The sequence below is a fragment of the Alligator mississippiensis genome, chromosome 13, assembly GCF_030867095.1.
Source record: "Alligator mississippiensis isolate rAllMis1 chromosome 13, rAllMis1, whole genome shotgun sequence".
Classification (NCBI taxonomy): domain Eukaryota; kingdom Metazoa; phylum Chordata; order Crocodylia; family Alligatoridae; genus Alligator; species Alligator mississippiensis.
The window spans coordinates 46,752,023-46,774,160 of record NC_081836.1 but is presented as its reverse complement, the minus strand read 5'-3'; the positions used below and the strand labels follow the sequence as shown (position 1 = coordinate 46,774,160).

Sequence of the window (22,138 nt, the reverse complement as noted above, 5' to 3'; positions counted from 1 at the left end):
TTCTGAAAGTTCTGAGACTTGGTTATGAGAGAGGTACCTATCTCACTACACGACTCTGAGCTCCATTAAGTTGGGAAGTGATCATTGTGAGAACTTAAAAGACTCAGTATGTCATGGGAGGATCCTCTGCATAAAGACTCCACTTCTGGAATCTGTTCCCTTTGCAGGATTTTGAGCATAATTTTTAATTTAAAAAGGATAAAGGACAGGGGTGTAGGTGGTTAGACTGATTCTGAACAACTGCCTGGAATGATCCTTGGGTCGCAGCTGGGATTTCAACACATTCTATGATTAAGTGAAGTCTTGGAGCAGGTGCTTAGAGCACCTGTACTTCACTTCAGACCACAGCCAGAGGTTGTTCTACTGGATGTAAACACATTCACCACCAGCTGTAGGACCATCCAGCTGATCTCCCACAAAACCACAACAGCATGCTTTCTTATGCTGTGGCTACTCCCCTCCCCAACACAGCTGTTTTCACTGGAAGGGGGAACAATGTTTAACAGACTACATCAAACATGCCTCTATCTCCTGGTGTGAGAAGCATACACAGCTGTGCAGGTACAGCTGGGAATAAAACATCAACTACTCTTCTGGCTTTGTGTGTGTCGTGGCCAACCTCCCATATCAGAAACACAAAACAATTCAAATACAGTTATTGCGAGTGAGGGTTGCAATATGTTTTCCCTAATTAAAAATAGAGAGGGACTTTTTTTCTTAATTGTTGTACAAGGGTCAGCAATCTATGGCTCAATGGAAGCAGGGGGCTGTGGTGGTATTTAGTAGCAGGGGGCTTTGTCCATGCTGCTTTGCATCACAGCAAATTTCACTCATGCCACACCATGATCAGGTGGTGGGGAAAAGTGGCAGCGACTGGGTCCTAGCACCAGTTGGACCTGAGTTGCGTCATTCTGGCCCATTTCCAGAAAACATTGCCAGCTTCTGGTATAGACTGTTGCATTTGGTATCACCCAGGGTTAAGTCTACTGGGGAGTTTTGTTAATACAGAAAAAACCCCTATCCACAGTGTTTAGGAACATCATGTTATGAAACAGCCATCTCCAGGCACTTGTTGATTGTATGACTTCAGCTATCAGGTGGACAGGATGTTCCTATGCATGTGCACTGCCCACAGGGGTATATTTGACTTAATGGCTCTATTACAATAATGACAAAATATCAGCACTCTGTCTGTGGAGAATTTTCTACCGCTCTCCTTTACTCTGTCTCAGCACTTGGTCATCAGAAGAATAAAAGCTGATGGCAATATCCTGAGGGATACCCAGGATGGGTTTGTTGTGGGTAGGTCTTGCTTGACCAATCTCATTTCCTTTTACGACCAGGTGACCTATCACCTGGACAAGGGGGAAGAGATTGATGTTGTATATCTTGACTTTAAAAAAAGCCTTTGATCTGGTATCCCATGATCACCTCTTGGCAAAACTGGCTAACTGTGGCCTCGACCTCACCATGATCTGCTGGGTGGGGAATTGGCTCTGCGGTAGGACCCAGAGGGTGGTGGTTGACAGAAGCCAATTATCTTGGTGCACGGTCACCAGTGGGGTCCCTCAAGGCTCTGTCCTAGGGTCTATACTGTTTAACATCTTCATCAACGATGTAGACATTGGTGTCAGAAGCGGGCTGGCCAAATTTGCCAATGACATCAAACTCTGAGGTAAAGCATCCACACCCGAGGACAGGAGGGTGATCCAGGCACATCTTGACAGGATCATGAAATAGGCGGATGAGAACCTGATGGTGTTTAACACTGAAAAATGCAAGATTCTCAACCTTGGGAGGAAAAACCTGCAGCATGCTTATAGGCTTGGCAGTGCTACACTGGTTAGCACTACAGATGAAAGGGAGTTGGGGGTCATGATTGACCACAAAATGAACATGAGCCTTCAGTGTGATGCTGCAGCTAGTAAAGCGAGCAAAATGCTGGCTTGCAGTCATAGATGCTTCTCAAGCAAATCCTGGGATGTCATTCTCCTTGGTGAGGCCGCAACTGGAGTCCAGTTTTGGGCTCCACAATTCAAGAAGGATGTGGAGAAGCTTGAGAGAGTGCAGAGGAGAGCCACGTGCAGGATCAGAGGTCAGGAAAACAGACCTTATGACAAGAGGCTGAGAGCCATGGGACTCTTCAGCCTAGAAAAGCGCAAGCTCAGGGGCAATCTGGTGGCCACCTATACGTTTATCAGGGGTGCTCATCAGGGTCTGGGGGGAACGTCTGTTCACCAGAGCACCCCAAGGGATGACAAGATCGAACGGTCATAAACTCTGCCGCAACCAATTCAGGCTGGACATAAGGAAGAACTTATTTTCTGTCCAAGCCCCCAAGGTTTGGAATAGACTGCTGCCAGAGGCGGTTCAAGCACCCACTTTGAATGCCTTCAAGACACATTTGGATGCTTATCTTGCTGGGATCCTATGATCCCTGCTGACTTCCTGCCCATGGGGCAGGGGGGCTGGACATGATCATCCTCCAGGGTCCCTTCCACCCTGAATGTCTATGAAATCTATGAAAAATGAACAACACAAGTGGCCATGATAGCCACTCTCATAGGATGGGAACCATGGAGTGTAACTGCGACATATGGACAGATATATAGTGCAGCTGAGTCACATGCCTGGTAAAAATGTGCACTGCAGATCAGATGAAATAGTCTGCACTTCCCTTAACAACAATTTGCGCAGCAGCATAACAAACTACTGTGTGAGCAGCCCACTGGCATTCATAGGACGCCATCATACTTGCATACAAATTGGAGAAAGATCTACAACCTCACTTCTATAACAAGTAGTTACCCATCTATCTGATGCATTACTGCACAGCCACCACAAGCTCCACATCCCCTCTGGGATTGGTAGGACTGTATAACATGACTTCTGAAAAGTAAAAGTGCATTTTAAATCATCAGTATGGTTAAAAGGAGTAATATAAAATAAATGTGTTGTAAGAATGGAATATGGTAAGGATTATGGAGCATGACATTCCTCCAATTTGGATGAAATTGGCCTCTCTTATGAGCAATAAACCATATGAGCATTTCACCCATCATTTTTTACACAGAAATACAAATTCTCCTTTTGCTTAGACCTATGTACAACACTAATAGCTCCACTGAAATCAGTGAGTTATACCACTGTAATCAGAGGAGAACTGAAGCCATAAAGAGTATTCTTTATCAATTTGAAAACCCCAAGAAATTCCCCAAGGAGCTGCAACTAACTTCAGATAGTGGTGTCTGGGGAATAAATAGGACCATTTATATGACAAAATGTAATGTAAATGAAAAGGAACAGCACTTTCTTGCAGGTGGTTCATGCTAACCAAGCATTTATGAGGAAGAAAAGTTTATTTTCTCTCTCACTCTTTTATTGTTAAAGTGAATTTAGTGCCAGTTTGACAGCCCTGAAGATGGATGTCTTCTGCATACAGAACTGCTGCAGGACAGGAAACAACGCATCCAAATGTAACTCGAGACTACTCAGAAGGCTCCCTCCTCTAGCAGGGAAGGGAGATCATTTTTTCTACCTATTCATTCTTTAGCCTCTCTGGTGAGGATGGTAATATGGGTGCCAAATGATGTTCCTGGTTGTGGGGAGAGTGAAGGGAAAGTCCCTCCTGAAAGTCTTCCTGTCAAGTAGCCCCCGTGGCAGCACCACTTGCAGTGGTTAGGCAAGTGATGCAACTTACTTTCTGCTAAGCTGCTTTATTTTACTGAACATCAGTCTCCCAGCTCCCCAACACCATGTTTATCTGTCTTGTTCAACATCTATATTATAACTGCTCGAGAGCAGGGGTGTTATTGGTTGCTTGTCAGCACAATGACTAGGGTTCCTAGAAATTGCTGTGATGTCACCAATAATCCAGATATACGTCTACTAGGTAGCTGGAGTGAGATCAGTACAACCAGCTCCAAAGTCCATGAGATTCCAATGACTTTCAGTTATTATTAGCCAAAGCTGGATTTTAACCGCAAACCCAGGCAGGAGTAAAAGATTCTATAGCTTTCGCTGTCTCAAGAGTAATGCAGTCCCCCATTCCCCTCTCCTGTTCATCAACTTCCCTTAAAGACCATTTTCAAAGACAACCAAAAAAGAAGTCTTGCCTGTAGATAGTTGAGGTGTTTCTCATATCAAATCCTGATGAGTTTATTCTTTCTAGAAAAGCCTGTGCAAGTTCTGGTGTGATATCATATACTGTATCCAGCTGTTTTGTTGCATTGTCATAGCTAATGAATTGTTTCATCTAATTTGTTCAAACAAAAACATGTATCAGTAATGCAAAGGAATCAAGCGCATTAACATACAAGTTTAATATTATAAATGACCTGCCTCCATTCACATTATGAAGTTAGCACAAAGAACAATCCAGATAATAAACAGTTTGGGAAGACAAAGATGAGCAGTTCTCACTTGCTCATACATATTTTAATTTAGTGTTCCTCACTCCTAAATAATTTAGTGTCTGCTTAATATGGGGCCTCATCCTATAATCCTTAATATATGGAACTCCTGGTGTAGTACATTGACATTTAAAAACAGAAAGATCACAAGAAAAAGGCAATGGCAGGGGTACACAAAGAAATAAGAACCTATGGATGTTATACATTTCTGAATTCTAGGAGAAGAAAGGGGTTGTTTGGTTGACAGCTGATCTGGAATGGCTTTGAATTTACCTAATTGGAATTAGATACACTCATCTTCATTTTTTTAGCTTGCACTGTAATCATTCTGGCTGCAAATTGCATCACTGGAAAACTAATACATTCAAAACTCATTCTGCTACTTACTTCAGTAAGACTAATTTTCATAATTTCTTCTAATGGAAGATGTACCATATATCTTCCCAAAATCCATAGGTTTTCTGCACTGACCCAAGAGGCTGACTCATTTAACTCTGTTTTGTACAAATAAAAGCTCATTAAAATATAAATAACACATTTTTAATTTTTGTTATTCATTATATTCAGTTCTTTCTGTTGGGTAGTCAAAGGAACTCTAAGGTCAGAAAGCACTACTATAGTTTCCTCTCTAAGAGTAGACACTGCCCATCTGTAATTAAGTTTTTTTATAAAAACAATTTTATAAGCTCTCGTAGAAAAGCACTTGTAAATGTTTTAATTTTCAATATATTATTTGTGTGTGCGCCTAGCCATGCTAGTACCCGAGAACCTAAAAAGTTAAATTGACTATTTTTATCTTCTAAACCAAACAAAATGCCAACATAAATGGAGTGTATTACAATATTTATGAAATTCAGTTTTCATAAGCCAATGTGTTATTTGGTAACAGATGTAAAGCAAGAAATATTATACTACTTATTTCTCTCTCATATATACATACACACCATTAACCTGATAGTATCCCTTCAAAGGGACAGTCTATATTCTAGGAATATATAGAACGTTGTCATTGTTTACTGAACCCATATGAATTGTAGGATCATAGGAAAGTAGAGCTGGAAGGGATCTCACAAGGTCATTTAATTCAGCCCCCTGCTCAAGACAGAGAAAGTACTAGAGAAAGTACAAAATATTTAATACAGTGAAAAATGATAAAGATTCAAAGAACACTTCTCCAGTACACCACTACTAAGTGCAGTTAGACAGAAAATTAAGTCAAGATGTCTAAGTGCTTCACAAACTCAGGCTCCAGAACACAAGGGAGATGGTTATGTCCATTTAGTAAGTGGGGAAGACTGAGGCCTGGAAAGTAATGCTTAAATCTTCCCAAAATATCCACTCATTTGGGGTGCCAATGTTTGTATGCTCAACTTGTTGCTGATCCATCTGCAGAGGTGCTTTTCACCCACAACTCCACCTGACTTCAATCACCATCATAAATACATTTAATTTTTCAGTATCTTGAACAAATCAAACTGTAGCTATCTCAAGACCAAAACAGACAGCATTAATGGAGACTTTTGGAAATGTAAGTTTAAGTGATTTGCGGTAAGATGCACACCAAGATAATTATAGAGATCAGAATAGATCCAAAGAGTCCTGGTTCCCAGTCCTTTGCACTCCATGGAACTACACCCCCTCCTTGTCACCATGCAGAGCAAGAGACAGGTGGAGGGAAGAGACAGAAGAGGAAAAACAGGAGAATTCCTAATGTAATAGCCTGACTGCAGCATTTAACAGAAGCTCAAACTTGCAGTGAGCAGCAGTGGAGACTGTGATCCTTCACATCTCTCTTTGTTCTTTACAAATCAGGTAGAAAATGCAAACCACATAATCACCAGTTTCTGTAGCAACTGCCAGGATGCCTCATTTTTTAATAGCTTGGTATTTGTAACAGGAAACCCATGAGAATAGGCTGAGTTACATAAAGGCACCTCTCTCAAGGTATTATTCTGAGGCACTAAGGCAACCTGTCAACTCATGCTAATCCTGTGACCCCGCTACAGGTGTATGGGTCTGTTTGACACAGCAGGAAAGTATGAAACAGGCCTCTGTAGTTCAACCCCAAAAGGTACAGGTGGGGTAATCTCTGTCACCCGAAGTAGCAAAAATATTAGCAAGGCAGCCTCATTAATAACACACATGCATGGTGCCTTTCAAGACCCTTGCACTGTGGAGTTACAGAGGAAGGAGGTATTAAGTCTCCCTCCTCCCCCATGTTGTCTTCACAGTGCTGCCAATCTGCAGTGGTCAGGAGTGGGCAAGGGACTCTGACAGTCAACTTTTAAGACACACGTATGTCCTCACTGTGCCAGTATTTGCCATGCCTATTGGACAGGCTTTGTAGCTTGCACTGTGCTCCATGCTGCCATTACTAGGTTACTACCAGTTACTGAGATAGCAAGTTTAAAACTAGGCTGGATATATCTGTACTATGCTGCAGCCCTGACAGTGCTTCGCAGTCATTAGATGGGGCACTGTATACCTCTGTTACACTGATTTTTCTAAGGTAATAATTAAGAGTATTATTTAAGGAGGCATTTGTGCTAAAGGTACAAACCCATGTCTCAGGAAATCTGGACTCTTTACCAGTCTCCCACAGATGTGCTCTGTGACCTTAAGCAAGGAATGTGCCTCATTGTCGAATGGTGATAATGCCAGTGTTTTAAGGGGTGTAGGTTTTGAACCCAAAAGCTTGCTTAATAATTGTTTTCCAACTATTTAAGTTGGTCTAATAAAAGATATCAGATTCACCCAAAGAAACTTGTCTGCCTAGTGCTTTAAGGGTCATTTATTAGTGCTTAGGTCAGAAGATGTCACTGGAGCTGCATCTTGCTTCACTGGACATTTTTCTATTGGTTTCAATGGGAAGAGAATCAAGTCCTAAAAGAATACGATATTACTGCTATACTCCTGGCAGGGAGTTCCTCCTGCTGCTGTGGAGCCCTCTGGTGGAACATGCGTTACACTGTCCCAGACGCTGGAACAGCTGCTGCTTTTGAGAGGCAGAACTTTAATAGCTGTGAAAAAATGTGTAAGACTCGGAGCAATGCCTATTTATTTTCCTTTGCTGCTTTTCTGACTGAGCCAGTGCCTCAGTCAGAACTTGCACAGCCTCCTGGGTTTTTTTGTATGCATTTGGCTAATGCATTTTCAAAAATAACCTATTGTTCCAAACAGGGCTTTGGAGGGAACATCACACCTGTGCAGACATCTTACACAAGAACTATGTATGCACCATGTTAAGTCCTATTTAAGATTTGCAAAAATAACTAAAATGGTGCATAGTCCTTGTGCCTAGCCTCATGCAGAAGGGTTGGAGACTACCAATGGAGAATAAGCACATTGGAGAAAAGTATACCTGCTGTGCCGCAGTAGAGAAAGAAATGTTGCTATAAATTGCAGTGATGAAACAGTTGGTAAAAGGGATACCTTTAACCCAACTCTTATCATAACACTAAAAACTTCATTAATGCAATAGGAACCCTTTTGCTGGCCATTTTTTTCTGAGAGATAAGGAAAAAAGGTAAGTTCTACTTAGATTCAACATACCACTGGCACTGTACGATTTTTGTAAAATCTGTTTCATCCAGTCATACAGAGCTCTTTGTGCATTTGCTGTTGTTTTGTCATAGAGGTCCTTGAATACGACAGATCTAAATGAAACAATGATGTATGCAAATTATTTGATGAATGGAATCTTTTTTAAATGGTACAGATGTGCAAGCACACTTTCAAAGCAGCAAAAATTAATGAAAACTAAACACCTGGAAACCACAGCCACTATATATCAAACTCATTTAGGAAAAATATATTAATCAGAAACCAAAATTAATTATTAATTGTTTTCATTGAGAAATAAATGGCTTACAAGTTTCTGAAAGCATCTTCCTGAAGATCTTTTGGGAGGTTGCCAATGATAGCAGGTTGAAGATAGCTCACTGAAGATACCCGCAAAATCTGGCTCATTATATCCACACATTCCATAGCACTCAAAGCCACAAAGCATTTTTCCAGTGTAATAAGGAACAATGTCCTGTTTATTCCTGGGCTTTGAAAAACTCTCTCTCTAATCCCGTCCAAATCCAGAACAACACTTCCCAATTCCTGCAGGTATCAAAGGGTTAAGAGAATATATTTCTTCTGATAATCAATTTAATATAGTATTCATTTCTGAGGCGTGACAAGAAGCACTATAGAAATAACAAGCTACTGTTCTGAAATAGTGTAGCTGTAAAACACTGAGTCAGATTCCATTATTTGAGATTATTCTTTTCTACTATGGACTGAAGGCCTGATCGAGCCTCTCAGCAAAATGAAAAGCAGCATGAAGATGTATGTACTTGAGATATCGTGAAAATCTTCGGCATAGAATGGTCAACTGTCCTTTTACTCATGTCCTGTCTCAAGAAGCCATTACCAAACAATCTCTCTCCAGAACTGAGTAAACATGAAGAAGCATACTGCAGGAACAATCTTATTGCAGCAAAATGATGGACTAATAGGTCATTTCCCCTCTCAAGAAGTCTATGGTTCTGAGACCAATATTTCAGGGCCAGTTCTAGGGAGTGTGACTTTGCACCACAGCAGTATCAATCCTAGTAGTTACTTGTCAACATAATGGGAGAAAATGACACTTGCAGCTCACCAGCACAGACCTCTTGCTGACTGGTATTAGTTACAGAGCTTCCATGTAGACTGGGCACAGACACGTGCTCTGACAGTATGATCAGAATCACAAAGGCCTGAGTTAAGCAGACTCTCCAGTTATACTTATGCTGGCCACTCATCCAACGGGGAACACCTGTCATTACTCCAGCTCTGGTCTCAATCCCCGAAGGGAGGAGTGTGTTGTTAGCCTCTCTACCCAGTGAGAAAGGCTCTTTTTTCCATATCCAGGTGATGGTCCCAGTCCTGCAATGTGATTCCAAAATTCACATGGAGCCCCACTGACTTTGTTGGGGCTTCATGGGGGTGAGTATAGATCACACTGCAGTATCAGGCCCTATGTTAGAAAGGATTGCTGTGTCTCATACCCAGCTGCTTGATCAATGTTTCCATCTTTCCACACACTGCCAACAAGATGTGTAAGAGACCAGATGTTAGAGTGTGGGACATTCACTGTGAACCCCTAGCCTGGCCTTTTTCCATTTATCCAAGGCAGCTCTTACTTTTCACATGCACTCTGTGTAAAGTGACTTACCAAATGATGCTTTTTGCTGCTGAAGAGAAATTTCATCGCAGTTTGAAACTGCTGATGATCAGTCTGTTGAAAATCTGACAGCAGTTGTTTGGGCTGGTTTAAAAGATTCTCCAAGCTGTTTTTTATAGAAATCTATAAACACAGAGAAACACACACATACATTTATAATCTAAATGGTGTTATTACTAACTTAATCTTTTACTCCCTGACAACTTTGTGTAAATAGAAGTAGGGACATATTTCAGCACATCACCTGCAGGGTACAAGACCAGGGCTCCTAGTACTCACCAGGTTGAAAGGCACAATCTCTTACATCATTTTGAAAATAAAGAATATGAAGGACTTTGCCTATTAAGGCTAAATTGAAAAAAATACACAACTGGATATGGGGAAAAGTGTGTGCCAAGGTATTAGGCTAAAAGCCACTTTCTCCCCTTATACTGTTTCCAGTTTAAAATCTCATACCTGTTCTGAAACTCTGAGAGGAAACAGAAAGCATCACAAGACTGATCAGTGCTAGCACTTTGCCTTCACTTTTTACTGGGCTGAAGGAAGAATTTATGCTAATTTTTTACTGAACTCTTTGACAATTAGCTTGAAGTTCAGGTTGCAACTATTTTGTTGTTTTTGTACAGAAAGATATCCATTGCATGCAGGACACATTTAGTTTTCTTAGAGCTCTAAATACCTTTTGCTCCAGGAAGACCAAGAGTGACTAATGCTGCTTCAAAACACTAACAAAACTAATCTGAATAAGCAAATGTTAAAAATCATTAGAAGCAGAGAAGTATATTGCCTTTTTCTTAATGAACACAGCAATATGGGTGATGAGGTAGCCTGACTTTTTTGGGTGCACAAGTAGTTCTATCATTTACCAATGATATAGTATGACTATGTATTACTGAAAACATTATTAATGTACAACCTACTGCTGGAATACAACTGGCTCAGAGGGGAGTATAAATCCTTAAAACGCTTTATCCTTATACAAATTGTTTCACAGAGTTAAACAATTAATTATGTTTTCTAATTTATGCTGTAATCTAATAACTAGTAATAAATGGAAAGCTTCACTTTAGGTAAAATTCTAACCAGAACCTCAGCTCCATTGACTTCAAAAGAGCTATATCATTTCCCATCAGATTAGGATCTGGCCCTTCAGGCTGCACCCCTCCTACATCAGTGATTACCTTGTACACTAAATTGTCCTGTAAATTTTATTTCTGAATTCATGTTATAACCCTTCATTTCTACTTAAGATCAACAAGCCCTATGTACTTAACTACTCACCGCAGTCATCAATAAGTACTTTAAACTCATAACAGAGCTCTTGTGAAAAACCCAAAAATTTAAATTAAAAACAAGACCTTAATAGAAATCCCTTCAGATTAGGAAGAGCACTGGAACCCTAGGAAACTCTGAACTGCATGGCCACAGGCTTTGCAAGATGGAATTAGACCCCGCACTACACATTACAGATTATTCTTATTTGGGGGAGCAAATTCAGATCTAGTTTAGGAGGCTGCAACCCCACCAATGCCAATAAAGTTATACCCAATCAAAATTTGGCCACACATCAATTGTAATGCTTGATTGGTGAAAGGTGAAAGTGTCTTCTGTAAGGTACTCTAATGTGACACATTCCCTCAGAAGCAAGGCAAAGCACAGCTACCTGGGACGGGAAGTTTTTCATTTTGGGGAGAAACAGTGTAGCAGAGTTGCTAAACCATAAATATAGCAGAAAACAGTACATAAAAGCTTTCAGTGCTTTCCTGTATTATTGATGTCTTAATCCTTTACAAACTGCTGATGACCACAAAACACAAGTAGTCTATATTGCCCTGCTGTCTCATATAGACTTATTGGCCATCTCTAAGATTTAATTGCTGAGTTTGGACTAAAGATACTAGTTGTCTTAATCTGTTTTTCCCTTTTCTTTGATAAGAATGTTTTGATACATTAAAAAGTACAAACCTGGAGGGTGCTAGTTGTAAATATAACTTCCTGATCATGGAAATAGCCCATAATTTTTTTAAGCATATCTGGTGTCCATGCATTAGTGCTGCAATGAAAAAAAAGAATGTAAAATACCAATAAAACAACTATATAAAACTACATGAGTTTGTAAGAGAATATAAACAGACAACAGAAAAGCACTATTATCAGTTATGCCCATATTAATGGGGGGCCTTTGTTCAACTTTGACAAAACAGGTTTACAAAAACTGCAACCTGCTGAATGCAGTGAAAAAAAGCTAGCTATCAAAAAGCTGTTGAAATAAGGTAGCATTTATTTACGGCCTCATTCTTATTTAGGCATAAGTAGTGCTAGTATGCCTGTTAAAAAGATATAAAACCATTGTCACTGTGGCTCTAAAATCATAATAACCTGATGTACCCATCCCATTCCAACCATAATGTTGTAATTCATATGTAAATTTAATATAGTTCATATTTACAGTGCAGGATGATATTTATATCTGAGTTATAAATTACCTTTGAAAATGGAGTATATCAAGGAAAGCTAAACCAGAAAAAACAAATGCAATGGATTATTATACTGTATTATACTTGAAAATGTTTAAAAAATATAAAAAGGGAAAATTTTGCACATTACCATTAAGATATTTTCCAGCTATTACTTCCTCCTAAAGAACAAAAATTATAAATATATATGTAACAATACCAGCATTTTTAGATTACAGAGTTTTGGTAGATATATTAAATAGAAATACGTACCACAGCCTTGTGTAATAATGGAGGCAAATCTGTAACAAAGAATATAATTACTGACATTATACAGCTTTTCATTTTTTTTTTAATTAGACAAACATATATATGTCCATGATAAAGTCAATTGATTTAAATGAATACAGCTTTGGTCAAATGCATCTTTCGAGGTCCCTTCCAGCCTTAATGTCTATGAAATCTACAAGGAAACAGTACTAATAAAAATAGAGTTAGGGGTTTCCTCAAAGAAAAGTCAATACATTTAAATAAAATATTACATACAACAAAGTGGGCAAAATCTTGGCTGTCATAACTCCAGGAAGTTATAATAGAAGGGATTTGATTCCATTTTGCCAATTGTAGTGTGTCAATTTTACTATACAACTTTTTTCAAAACCCACCAACTATTTCCCCAAACAAGATTTCTGATCTTACCTTCAGAGTTCTGACTACTTGCAATTTCCATGTGATTCATTACTAATAAGAACCATATCCACTGATTTTTGGACATTTCTCCTACTGTTATTAGAACCAGAAGATGTTTGGAGTGCAAAAGAAAATTAAAAAAAAAATTAAAAAGTACAACTGAAAAGACAATATTTATACAACATTTTCAGTTATAAATTAAAGATGACACTGACCTACTAAGTTCAGAGATCAGAATTGCTCTAAGAAGGAAGAGTGGTTTGAATTTCAGCTCTTAGTTTAGGCCCTTCTCCATTATATTAAGGGAAAACGGGTAAATGCAAGTACAGTCTTAGTCATATCTTAGTCAGTCCTACCTACCTTATATTAGGTAGGTCTTTAATTTTACTTTCTATAGAATTTAAGTCGTATTCTAGCTAAAGGATGAACCCACTTTAATAAAAAGGAAATATACATCTTTGAAATTGCATACCACTTTTTATAGCTGTGACAAAGTAAAGAGCCAGTGGGCCAATGGATTCTCAACTGAATAAGAGAACAAATCCTGACCAATCTGAAAAGTAAAACAAAGTTTGAAAGCATGTGACAGATAAACCATTCCTACTAGAATATCTCATGCACACATGACCCTTGAGAAACCCCTGTATGAAAGCCCCCACCAGATCCCTTGACCTCATACTATTGGGACATACTTCATGCAGGGCAAGCAATGGAGTAAGAACTAGTGAGAGAGCTCTGCACGGAAGTATCCAAAGGAAGCAGGATATGGCTATCCTTCTCCTGGAATAAGAGTTTGCTTGTACTATACAGAAGTAGGTACAAGAGGAGCTGCCAAAAACTCCCCCTTCACAACAGGTCAGGCCCCTCATGGCAGGACACCTGCTTGACTTAAGATATTGTTCCATCTCTTCCCAAACCCCCATCTCTGGCCATGAGGCAAGGAAAGCAAGAGAGTCCTGGAGAGCCGGAGAAGTAGGGCTGGAAGGAACCTCCAAAGGTCATCTACTTCAACCCCCTGCCTGAGGCAGGATCATCCCTATCCAAACCATCTTGCACAACTGTAATCAGAACTCTACACAACATTACCCTCAACCACTGGCAATGCATAGGGGGCAGTGCACCCCCTGAGAAAAGCACTGCTGATGCTGATGGCGGCGCCTGTGGACAGTCACCACTTGCCACTTCCCTCTCCCCTCCGCTGCCGGCACTGCTGGCGGTGCCTGCAGGCAGTCGCCGACCGCTGGCTGGTGCTTGCCACTTCCCCTCCCACCGCTGACACCAGCATGGCTGTCTGGGGGATCTCCCCACTCCTGCCACCTCTGGGCGGTCACCACACCCCCCCAGCCTCCGGGGCCATACGTCATTCATGCCCTCAACCCTGACACAACACAGACCCAACACCCAAAACTGCCACAGGTAAAGTAGGGAACCACAGCAGCCAAAGTCCTTCTGTGACCTGGGACACTGGGTGCGATGGACCTACAGTCTGATGCAGCAAACGGCAATTCTTGTGTTCTTAAAGGCCTCGCAGGCTTCACTACTGACATCCATATTGACCCTGTTCTTTGAAAAAATCAGAGGATTCTCAACCTGACACTTGAGAACCAAAAAAAATGAAAGAAAACCAGACCCGCACCTGAAGTTTTACACGTAGCCTGATTTCAATCAATGCCTGTCACTGTTAAAATGACAACCAATCGAGTAAGGAGGCAGAGGCCCACGCACCCTGGACCATCTGCCCCCAGATTTCCAGATTGCGGAGTGGAATCCTACCTTCCCGCAGAGCGATGCTTTCTTTGCACGCTTTCTTTTCTGTGTACTTCTGGTGACAGACCTTGGATCCTTGATCTCCCCCGGTAGCTCCCTGGCCGGTTGCTCAGATGCTCCCTCCCAAACAAGAGCTGTTCTTTGTTCCTAAACTGCCTTCATTCTACATGCGAATTCCCTGCCACCCGGGCATCGCTCCACTCTTCCTTGCCCATAAACCTTTCCCGTCTGCCCTGCCCAGCAAATGAAAGACGGACCCAAACTCCTGCAGGAGAAACCAGTCTGAACCTCTGAGTACGGAGGGGAAGCGGCGGCCTCGCAGGTCCCAAATCCATCCTGCGGCTGCCTGAAAAGCTCAGGGCTCTTCTCTTTCAGCGGCTCCCCCGGGAGGGCTCCAGTACATCCGTCCCATTCAGCCGGATCCAGTTTCCCACACAATGAACTGTCTTGTGTCTGCCTCCCCCGTCCCGCACCGCTCTCCATGGGGGCTGGCCCGAGGGTTTCCACCCCGGCGCGGTGGAGCCCGAGCCCGAGCCGCGGGCGGTGCTGAGGGCGCGGGACCGGGGCAGGGGCGGGCTCTGGGGCCCGGTCCAGACCGCGGGGGGCGCTGGGGCCCGGGCCGTACCTGGCGGCGGCGGCGGCAGCGGCTCCTCCCGGGCGCCAGGTGCGCGCCGGCATCCCGCCGCCCGGACCCGCCCGCCGGGGGCACTGCACGTGCTGCATGCCTTTGGGCGCGCATATTTAAAACAAAGCCCGGTGGAGCTATGTTAAAGGCGCCAACCCAAGTCCTACAACTTCGTTAGCTCATGGCTTTAGTTAAACTTCACCTGACCTTTAGCGTGGTCAACTATTTTAAGAATGGCTCAGCAACATCGTTCAAGACAATTGTGCGCCTTGTACTTTTTGTGCTTCCTTGTTTGACGATGCCAGACTAAACCCTAGCATCTGGGCATGTGAGGACGCTGCTGCTTGCGATCTTATGTGTTGCCAAGCCCAGCTGTAGGACGATATGCTGTAGCCAGCTAGCTATAAAAGGACTGTGTCCAGTCACATGCTGAACTTCCTTCATTTGAACGGTTGCAACTTCACAACAAACTCACTGAGAATAGACTATGGGATACAATTAAAGGTAGGTCTTTCCCCACCTCTTTCCCTCGAACAGAATGATTGATGAAATCAGTTAGCTTTTACACATGGCCAACCTACAATGACAGGGAAGAGACGATCCCACCACACTGGCCGCCTCGCCTGTTAAGGGCACCAGGCGAGGTTATCTGCTCTAACGTGGGCACAGGCTCAGCTCATGCAGGGAAAGGCCAAAGCAGCTGCATGACCTGCAGTTCTGGAGAGGGGCAAGCATTCCCTCCCAAGATAGAAGAGCCCTGTGGGAAGTTGAAGTTTCCAGACCTCTGGGTTTACCTTGGGAGCCAGGGAGCCCTGTGGCAAGCCACCAATGAAGCCTTAGAGCCAGGAGACAGTACACAAGGCTGCATACCATGACACACAAGGTGAACTGGCTGGAAACCATGCAGAGCCCATGTCTGCATGTCAGTGGAAGTTGGTCAAAACCAATAGTGAACCATTTGGGAAACTGAACACAACATTCCCCTGCAACCACCTACTCTCTTCTTTCTCGCATCCCTCAAAAAATGAGAAAATCTGGATTTTAAACTCCTAAAACCAGGCACATACAGATCCAACGTTGTGGCTTTGCACACCTCAGAATTTGAATCAAACTGTAATTAAAATCTAGCTTTTTAATAATCGCATCTTCTTTTAAATCTGTGAACAGCTTCCATTTAACTAAAAATATTGGCAGAAAGCAGAGTAGCACCTTAAAGCAATGATTCTTAACCAGGTTGCTGAAACACCCTTGGTTGCCCTAAGATTTTTCTTAAGGGTGCTGTTGCGTGCCACACAATATTAGCTCTGTTAAGTGTGCAAGCACCTACATCTGATTCAGAAGATAATTCTTACTTGAAATTTCTGGGTTTAAGTGTCAAAGCATTCTGCCCTGGTGCGGTCTTTCTGAATTCTTTGACATAGTGAAAAGGCAAGTGTAAGGGAAAATGCTAACTTAACAGGGGTGCCTTGAGTCTAAAAAAAAAGTTGAGAACCACTCCATTAGGGACTAACTGGTTCAAAGAGGCATAAGCTTTTGTAGGCAACAGCTTACTTTGTCATAGCATCTGACAAAGTGGGCTGTCACTTATGAAAGCTTATGCTTCTCTGAATCAGTTCATTTCTAAGAGTCCTGGCAGGCATGTATTGCACAATTAACATGATAATCATGCAATAAACCATAACAAGCCACAGGTTCAGCCAATTTATGAAACCATACAATGGCAAACCACTCACAAATGTGTTCCACATTCAATGTGAAATATCTTTGTGGCTGGTTTGTAATTGAATGGCTTTAATTGAAATGTATGGCATAGAGCCCAGCATCAGGCTGCACAGCATGGCTTTAAATGTCCCCATATGGGAGCTGATGGGCTCTCCCTGTGTGGGGACATTTAAAACCACCCTGTGCAGCCAATGCCAGATTTATAGCATAGGCAGCTAGGGACCCAGGAATCCCAAATTCCTAGCTGCTTCTGTGCTGGGGTGCTTGCAACATGTGTGCTGCCAGGAACTGGGAGCTCCTCATCCATAGCTCCTCATAGCCCAGTATACCCTTAGTGCCAGCTGCATACCACAACAGATGAGCAATAGGATGGGAGGATTTCCATGCCCCCACCCTGTTTCTAACAATCATGTATCCTGCCATACCAGACATTGAATGTCAGTCATGGCAGGATACGGGATTGTTGAGATCTGGGAAAAAAAAATTTCTTCAGGTCCACTCACACCATTAATTTAATGTCCACCAGAGGCCTAAGGTGTTACTCTGCCCTGCCTTCTGCCTGACTTCAGACTAACTTTCTCTCACTAACACTATTTGTCTTTACATGTATTGATACAAAATTTTAAAATCAGCAGCCTTGGGCAAAAGTATCTTTGGTAAAGCGGCTTTTTAATTTTTTTAATTAAAGGTAGTACTGTTTGTGCTTTTAACCCTGTGTCCTTTCTTTAGTTATTCAATTCTCCTGTGGCCTTTTGTGAACTTTACCTGAAGTTACATTCCAAAAGTTACATTTTTCCAATTACACTCATGGAAAATGCTATTTTCCCTTAAACTGAACCTGAAAATGTGGAGTCAACTTGATCTTTCATATACAACTCACTATTGGAACCATATGGTTCCAGATGATAGTCACTGATGAGGACAGTAAAAAAAAGACTGTAATTATGTAGTAAAAACTAGTTGAATTATTGGTTTTCTGAATGTATTGTATTAAAAGGATAACCAGCACAGGTTCATAGCAGGTAGATCCTGCCAGACTCATCTTGTCTTTTTACAATCAGGTCACAAAATGCTTAGATGCAGGAGTCAAGGTTGATGTCATTTACTTGGATTTTAAAAAGGCCTTCCATTCTCATAAATAAACTAAGCAGCTGTGACATAGATGATTATACAGTCAGGTGGGTGGCAAATTGGCTTAAGGGATGCATCCAGAGAGTGGTTGTGGATGGGTTGGTATTGACCTGGAAAAAGTGTGGGCAGTGGGGTACCGCAGGGTTTAGTCCTCAGACCTGTGCTGTTCCATGTCTTCATCGGTGACCTGGATGAGGACTTGGAGAGCACCCTGTCCAAATTCATGGGCAACACCAAATTATGGGGAAAAGTAAACAGCCTAGTGGGCAGGGAATGGATTTGAGCAGATTTGTACAGGTTGGAAAAGTGGGCAGAGCAGAATAGGATGGAGTTTAACAAAGATAAGTGCAAGGTACTGCACCTTGGGAGAAGGAATCTCCAATACACTTACAGACTGGCAGATGACTTCCTAAGCAGCACAGCAGCAGAAAGGGATCTCAGAGTCATAGTTGACTCCAAGATGAACATGAGTCATTAATGTGACAAAGGGATCAGTAAAGCTAACCACACTCTATCATACATCAGCAGGTGCATCACAAACAGATCTAGGGAGGTGATACTTCCCCCTCTATGCTGCATTAGTAAGGCCACAGCTGGAGTACTGCATTCAGTTTCAGGAGCCACACTTCAAGAGGGATGTGGAAAACCTTGAGAGAGTCCAGAGGAAGGCTACTCAGATGGTTAGGGGTCTGCAGGTAAATTCCTATGAGGAGAGATTGAGGGACCTGGATCTCTTCAGCCTCCGTAAGAGAAGGCTGAGAGGGGATCTAGTGACTGTCTGCAAATTCATCGGGGCGGACAGTAAGAAATAGGAGATGCTCTGTAGGAGGTGTGTGCAGGGCACCCTTTGGAGTCACTGGAAACAACGGCCACAAACTGACAGAAAGCAGATTTAGATTAAACGTCAGGAAGAACTTCTTTAACGTTAGGGTTACCAGAATCTGGAATGGACTTCCAAGGGAGGTGGTGCTCTCCCCTACTGTGGAGGTCTTTAAGAGGAGACTGGACAAGCACCCAGACTCTAGCGCTCTTTCCTGCCTAGGGCAGGGGGTCGGACTCAATGATCTACTAAGGTCCCTTCCAACCCTACACATCTAAAATCTATGAAAATTAATAGTCAAAAAGGAACTTAAATGAGAGTTCTCAAGTAAAGTCAAGATCCTGCAAAAGACAGACACACAAAAGGAACTCCATCTACTGGAAGTAGTAGTTAAAAACAATGGGACTATTTGCAGTGTGTAAAGATGCATTTAAATCCCCTCAGGGTTAGGCCAAAGTGCTGCTGGTGTGAGCAGAGGTAAGCATATAAGAATCTTCTGTTCACATATTTCCTCTTTTGTTTTTCATGATCCAATGTCTTTGAAAAAAATTATCAAGGCTCACATTTGCGAGAGCCTGGCAGGAAAAATTATGCTGAGGGGAAACCAGCATGGGTTCGTAGCAGGCAGATCATGCCTGACTAATCTAGTCTCTTTCTATGACCAGGTTACAAAACACCTGGATGCAGGAGTAGGGGTTGATGTCATTTACTTAGACTTCAGGAAGGCCTTTGATATGGTATCCCACCCCATACTGGTGAACAAGTTAAGAGGCTGTGACTTGGATGACTACACAGTCCGGTGGGTGGCGAGTTGGCTAGAGGGTCATACCCAGAGAGTCGTAGTGGATGGGTCGGTATCGACCTGGAAGGGTGTGGGCAGCGGGGTCCCGCAGGACTCAGTCCTTGGACTGATACTCTTCAATGTCTTCATCAGCAACTTGGATAAGGGAGTGAAGTGTACTCTGTTCAAGTTTGCAGATGACACAAAAATGTGGGGAGAAGTGGACACACCAGAACGCAGGGAACAACTACAAGCAGACCTGGACAGGTTGGACATATGGGCGGAAAACACAGAATGCAATTCAACAAGGAGAAATGCAAAGTGCTGCACCTAGGGAGGAAAAATGTCCAGCATACCTACTGCCTAGGAAGTGACCTGCTTGGAGGCATGGAAGCAGAAAGGGATCTTGGAGTCCTAGTCGACTCCAAGATAAACATGAGTCGTCAGTGTGACAAAGTCATCAGGAAAGCTAATGGCACTTTATCGTGCATCAGCAGATGCATGATGAACAGAACCAAGGAGGTGATACTTCCCCTCTATCGGGCGCTGGTCAGACCGCAGTTGGAGTACTGTGCGCAATTTTGGGCACCGCACTTCAAGAGGGATGTGGATAACCTGGAGAGGGTCCACAGAAGGGCCACTCGTATGGTTAAGGGCTTGCAGGCCAAGCCCTATGAGGAGAGACTTGGGCACCTGGACCTCTTCAGCCTCCGCAAGGAAAGGTTGAGAGGCGACCTTGTGTCTGCCTATAAAGTTCATCACGGGGGCACAGAAGGGAATTGGTGAGGCTTTACTCACCAAGGCGCCCCTGGGGGTTGCAAGAAATAATGGCCACAAGCTAGCAGAGAGCAGATTTAGACTGGACATTAGGAAGAACTTCTTCACAGTTCGAGTGGCCAAGGTCTGGAATGGGCTCCCAAGGGAGGTGGTGCTCTCCCCTACCCTGGGGGTCTTCAAGAGGAGGTTAGATGAGTATCTAGCTGGGGTCATCTAGACCCAGCACTCTTTCCTGCCTATGCAGGGGGTTGGACTCGATCTGTTGAGGTCCCTTCCAACCCTAACATCTATGAATCTATGTATGTTTTCATTTACTCATTTGAACACAAAGCAAGAAATAAAATGAAAAAGAATAAAGTTTATTTACAGTAGTGTTTCTAGGGATGGGGTATTGGGTGCTAAAGGTAGAGGAGCACCAGAATGGAGGCAGAGGGGTGCCAGAGTGGAGGTAGTGGGGCTTGGAACTCTGGCCAGAGAAAATGAGGTCAAGAGTCTCCTTGTCAGCCTCATAAATTCCCCCACACCATGAGGGTCACCAGTCATTAATAGAATTTGTTTAGACTTAAACATTAAAAACAAAATGGTAATTCAGTTCTTCCTTACCTGCCAACAACCAAGTTGAGGTTTCTGTTCTCTTTCCCAAGAGCTAGACATGCTGCTTACATTTCAGGTACAATGAGTCGAACAGCTGCCGCCTCTGTATTAGGTGTTGGTGATGCTGCTAATTGTTGCTATGAAATGGTAAAAAACCCCTTAAGTATCTGAATCTGGCTTAATGACCAATTGGCCTTTTTAATTACCTAATCAGGGCTGTACCAGGTTAGTGAAGTGGCACATTTAATTCCCTACCTGAGATGTCACATTTCTCAGAAACACATCGAGATCAGGTTTCCGAGAGTTAGAATCCCTAAACACTTGTAATTACATGCGAATCAGCAACCTTGGATTCAACTGAGTTGTGCAGTTCTCCATTAGTTATTTTAATTGTACACAATATGCTTAAAAGTGCTAATTTACTAACTTGGGAGAGAAGAACCAAAACACCATGCTCACACAGTCCTCTGCTTCTTTGCAGACATTTCAAATAAAGACCAGGTAGTTTTCCTCAGAGGAACTATAATGCAACAATTATGTTCTTTAGCTAGCAAACAAGCGCAGCTTTGAAATACAGGTAGATCTGATTATACTGAGGTATAGCACTCAGACTCAGGTGTTCCACATACCTTAAAACAGAAACTCCTTTCTGAAAGCCATGAATTTTAAGGATAATAATGTGTCAAAATTTATTGGATTAGCCATTTCAAGACACAGGCTCAAAGTTTCATATGTAAAAAAAGTCTTTTATCTCAACCAGATTAAAAATGAAAGTGTTTTTAAATAAGCAAATGCAATCTATATAGTTTATTACACTGATCTTTCCAATGTAACTGCATTAAAGCAGGGATAGGCAATTTTTTCCAACGGTGGGCCACTTAACTAGTTTTGGTGAACTGTTGAGGGCTATGCATGCAAGATATTTCAGAAAATATAGTTTTGACAAATTATGGATTAAAAATGTTATTAAAAATCAAACATCTACTATAACATTTTAATTTTATTTAAAAAATACTTTTTGTCCTGATTTACATTTTTTTTGAGTAGTATATATAGAAGTGATTACATAAGAGCTCAAAATAGTCTTACTTTTGTACTGTGGTATAGGTGTGTGTGTGTGTGTGTGTGTGTGTGTGCGCGTGCGTGCATGC

The 22,138-nt window shown here is 42.3% G+C and overlaps 1 protein-coding gene across 4 annotated transcripts in view; it reads right to left on the bottom strand.

Annotated features, from left to right (window-relative positions):
- Nucleotides 1–21,128, bottom strand: part of OTOA (otoancorin) — a 66,216-nt gene extending 45,088 nt beyond the window's left edge. Inside the window, exons 1-11 of one of the 4 annotated variants that reach the window (XM_059716212.1) lie at nucleotides 20,997–21,128; nucleotides 12,780–12,863; nucleotides 12,354–12,382; nucleotides 12,232–12,262; nucleotides 12,111–12,138; nucleotides 11,590–11,677; nucleotides 9,616–9,747; nucleotides 8,284–8,519; nucleotides 7,965–8,068; nucleotides 4,800–4,906; nucleotides 4,116–4,255 (exon numbers count right to left, since the gene is read on the bottom strand). In XM_059716212.1, coding sequence (XP_059572195.1) covers nucleotides 4,116–4,255; nucleotides 4,800–4,906; nucleotides 7,965–8,068; nucleotides 8,284–8,519; nucleotides 9,616–9,747; nucleotides 11,590–11,677; nucleotides 12,111–12,138; nucleotides 12,232–12,262; nucleotides 12,354–12,382; nucleotides 12,780–12,855 — 971 coding nt within the window. In that variant the 5' untranslated portion in view covers nucleotides 12,856–12,863; nucleotides 20,997–21,128. The other 3 variants (XM_059716210.1, XM_059716211.1, XM_059716213.1) reach the window with 3 other exon arrangements.
- Nucleotides 21,129–22,138: the final 1,010 nt, after the last annotated feature.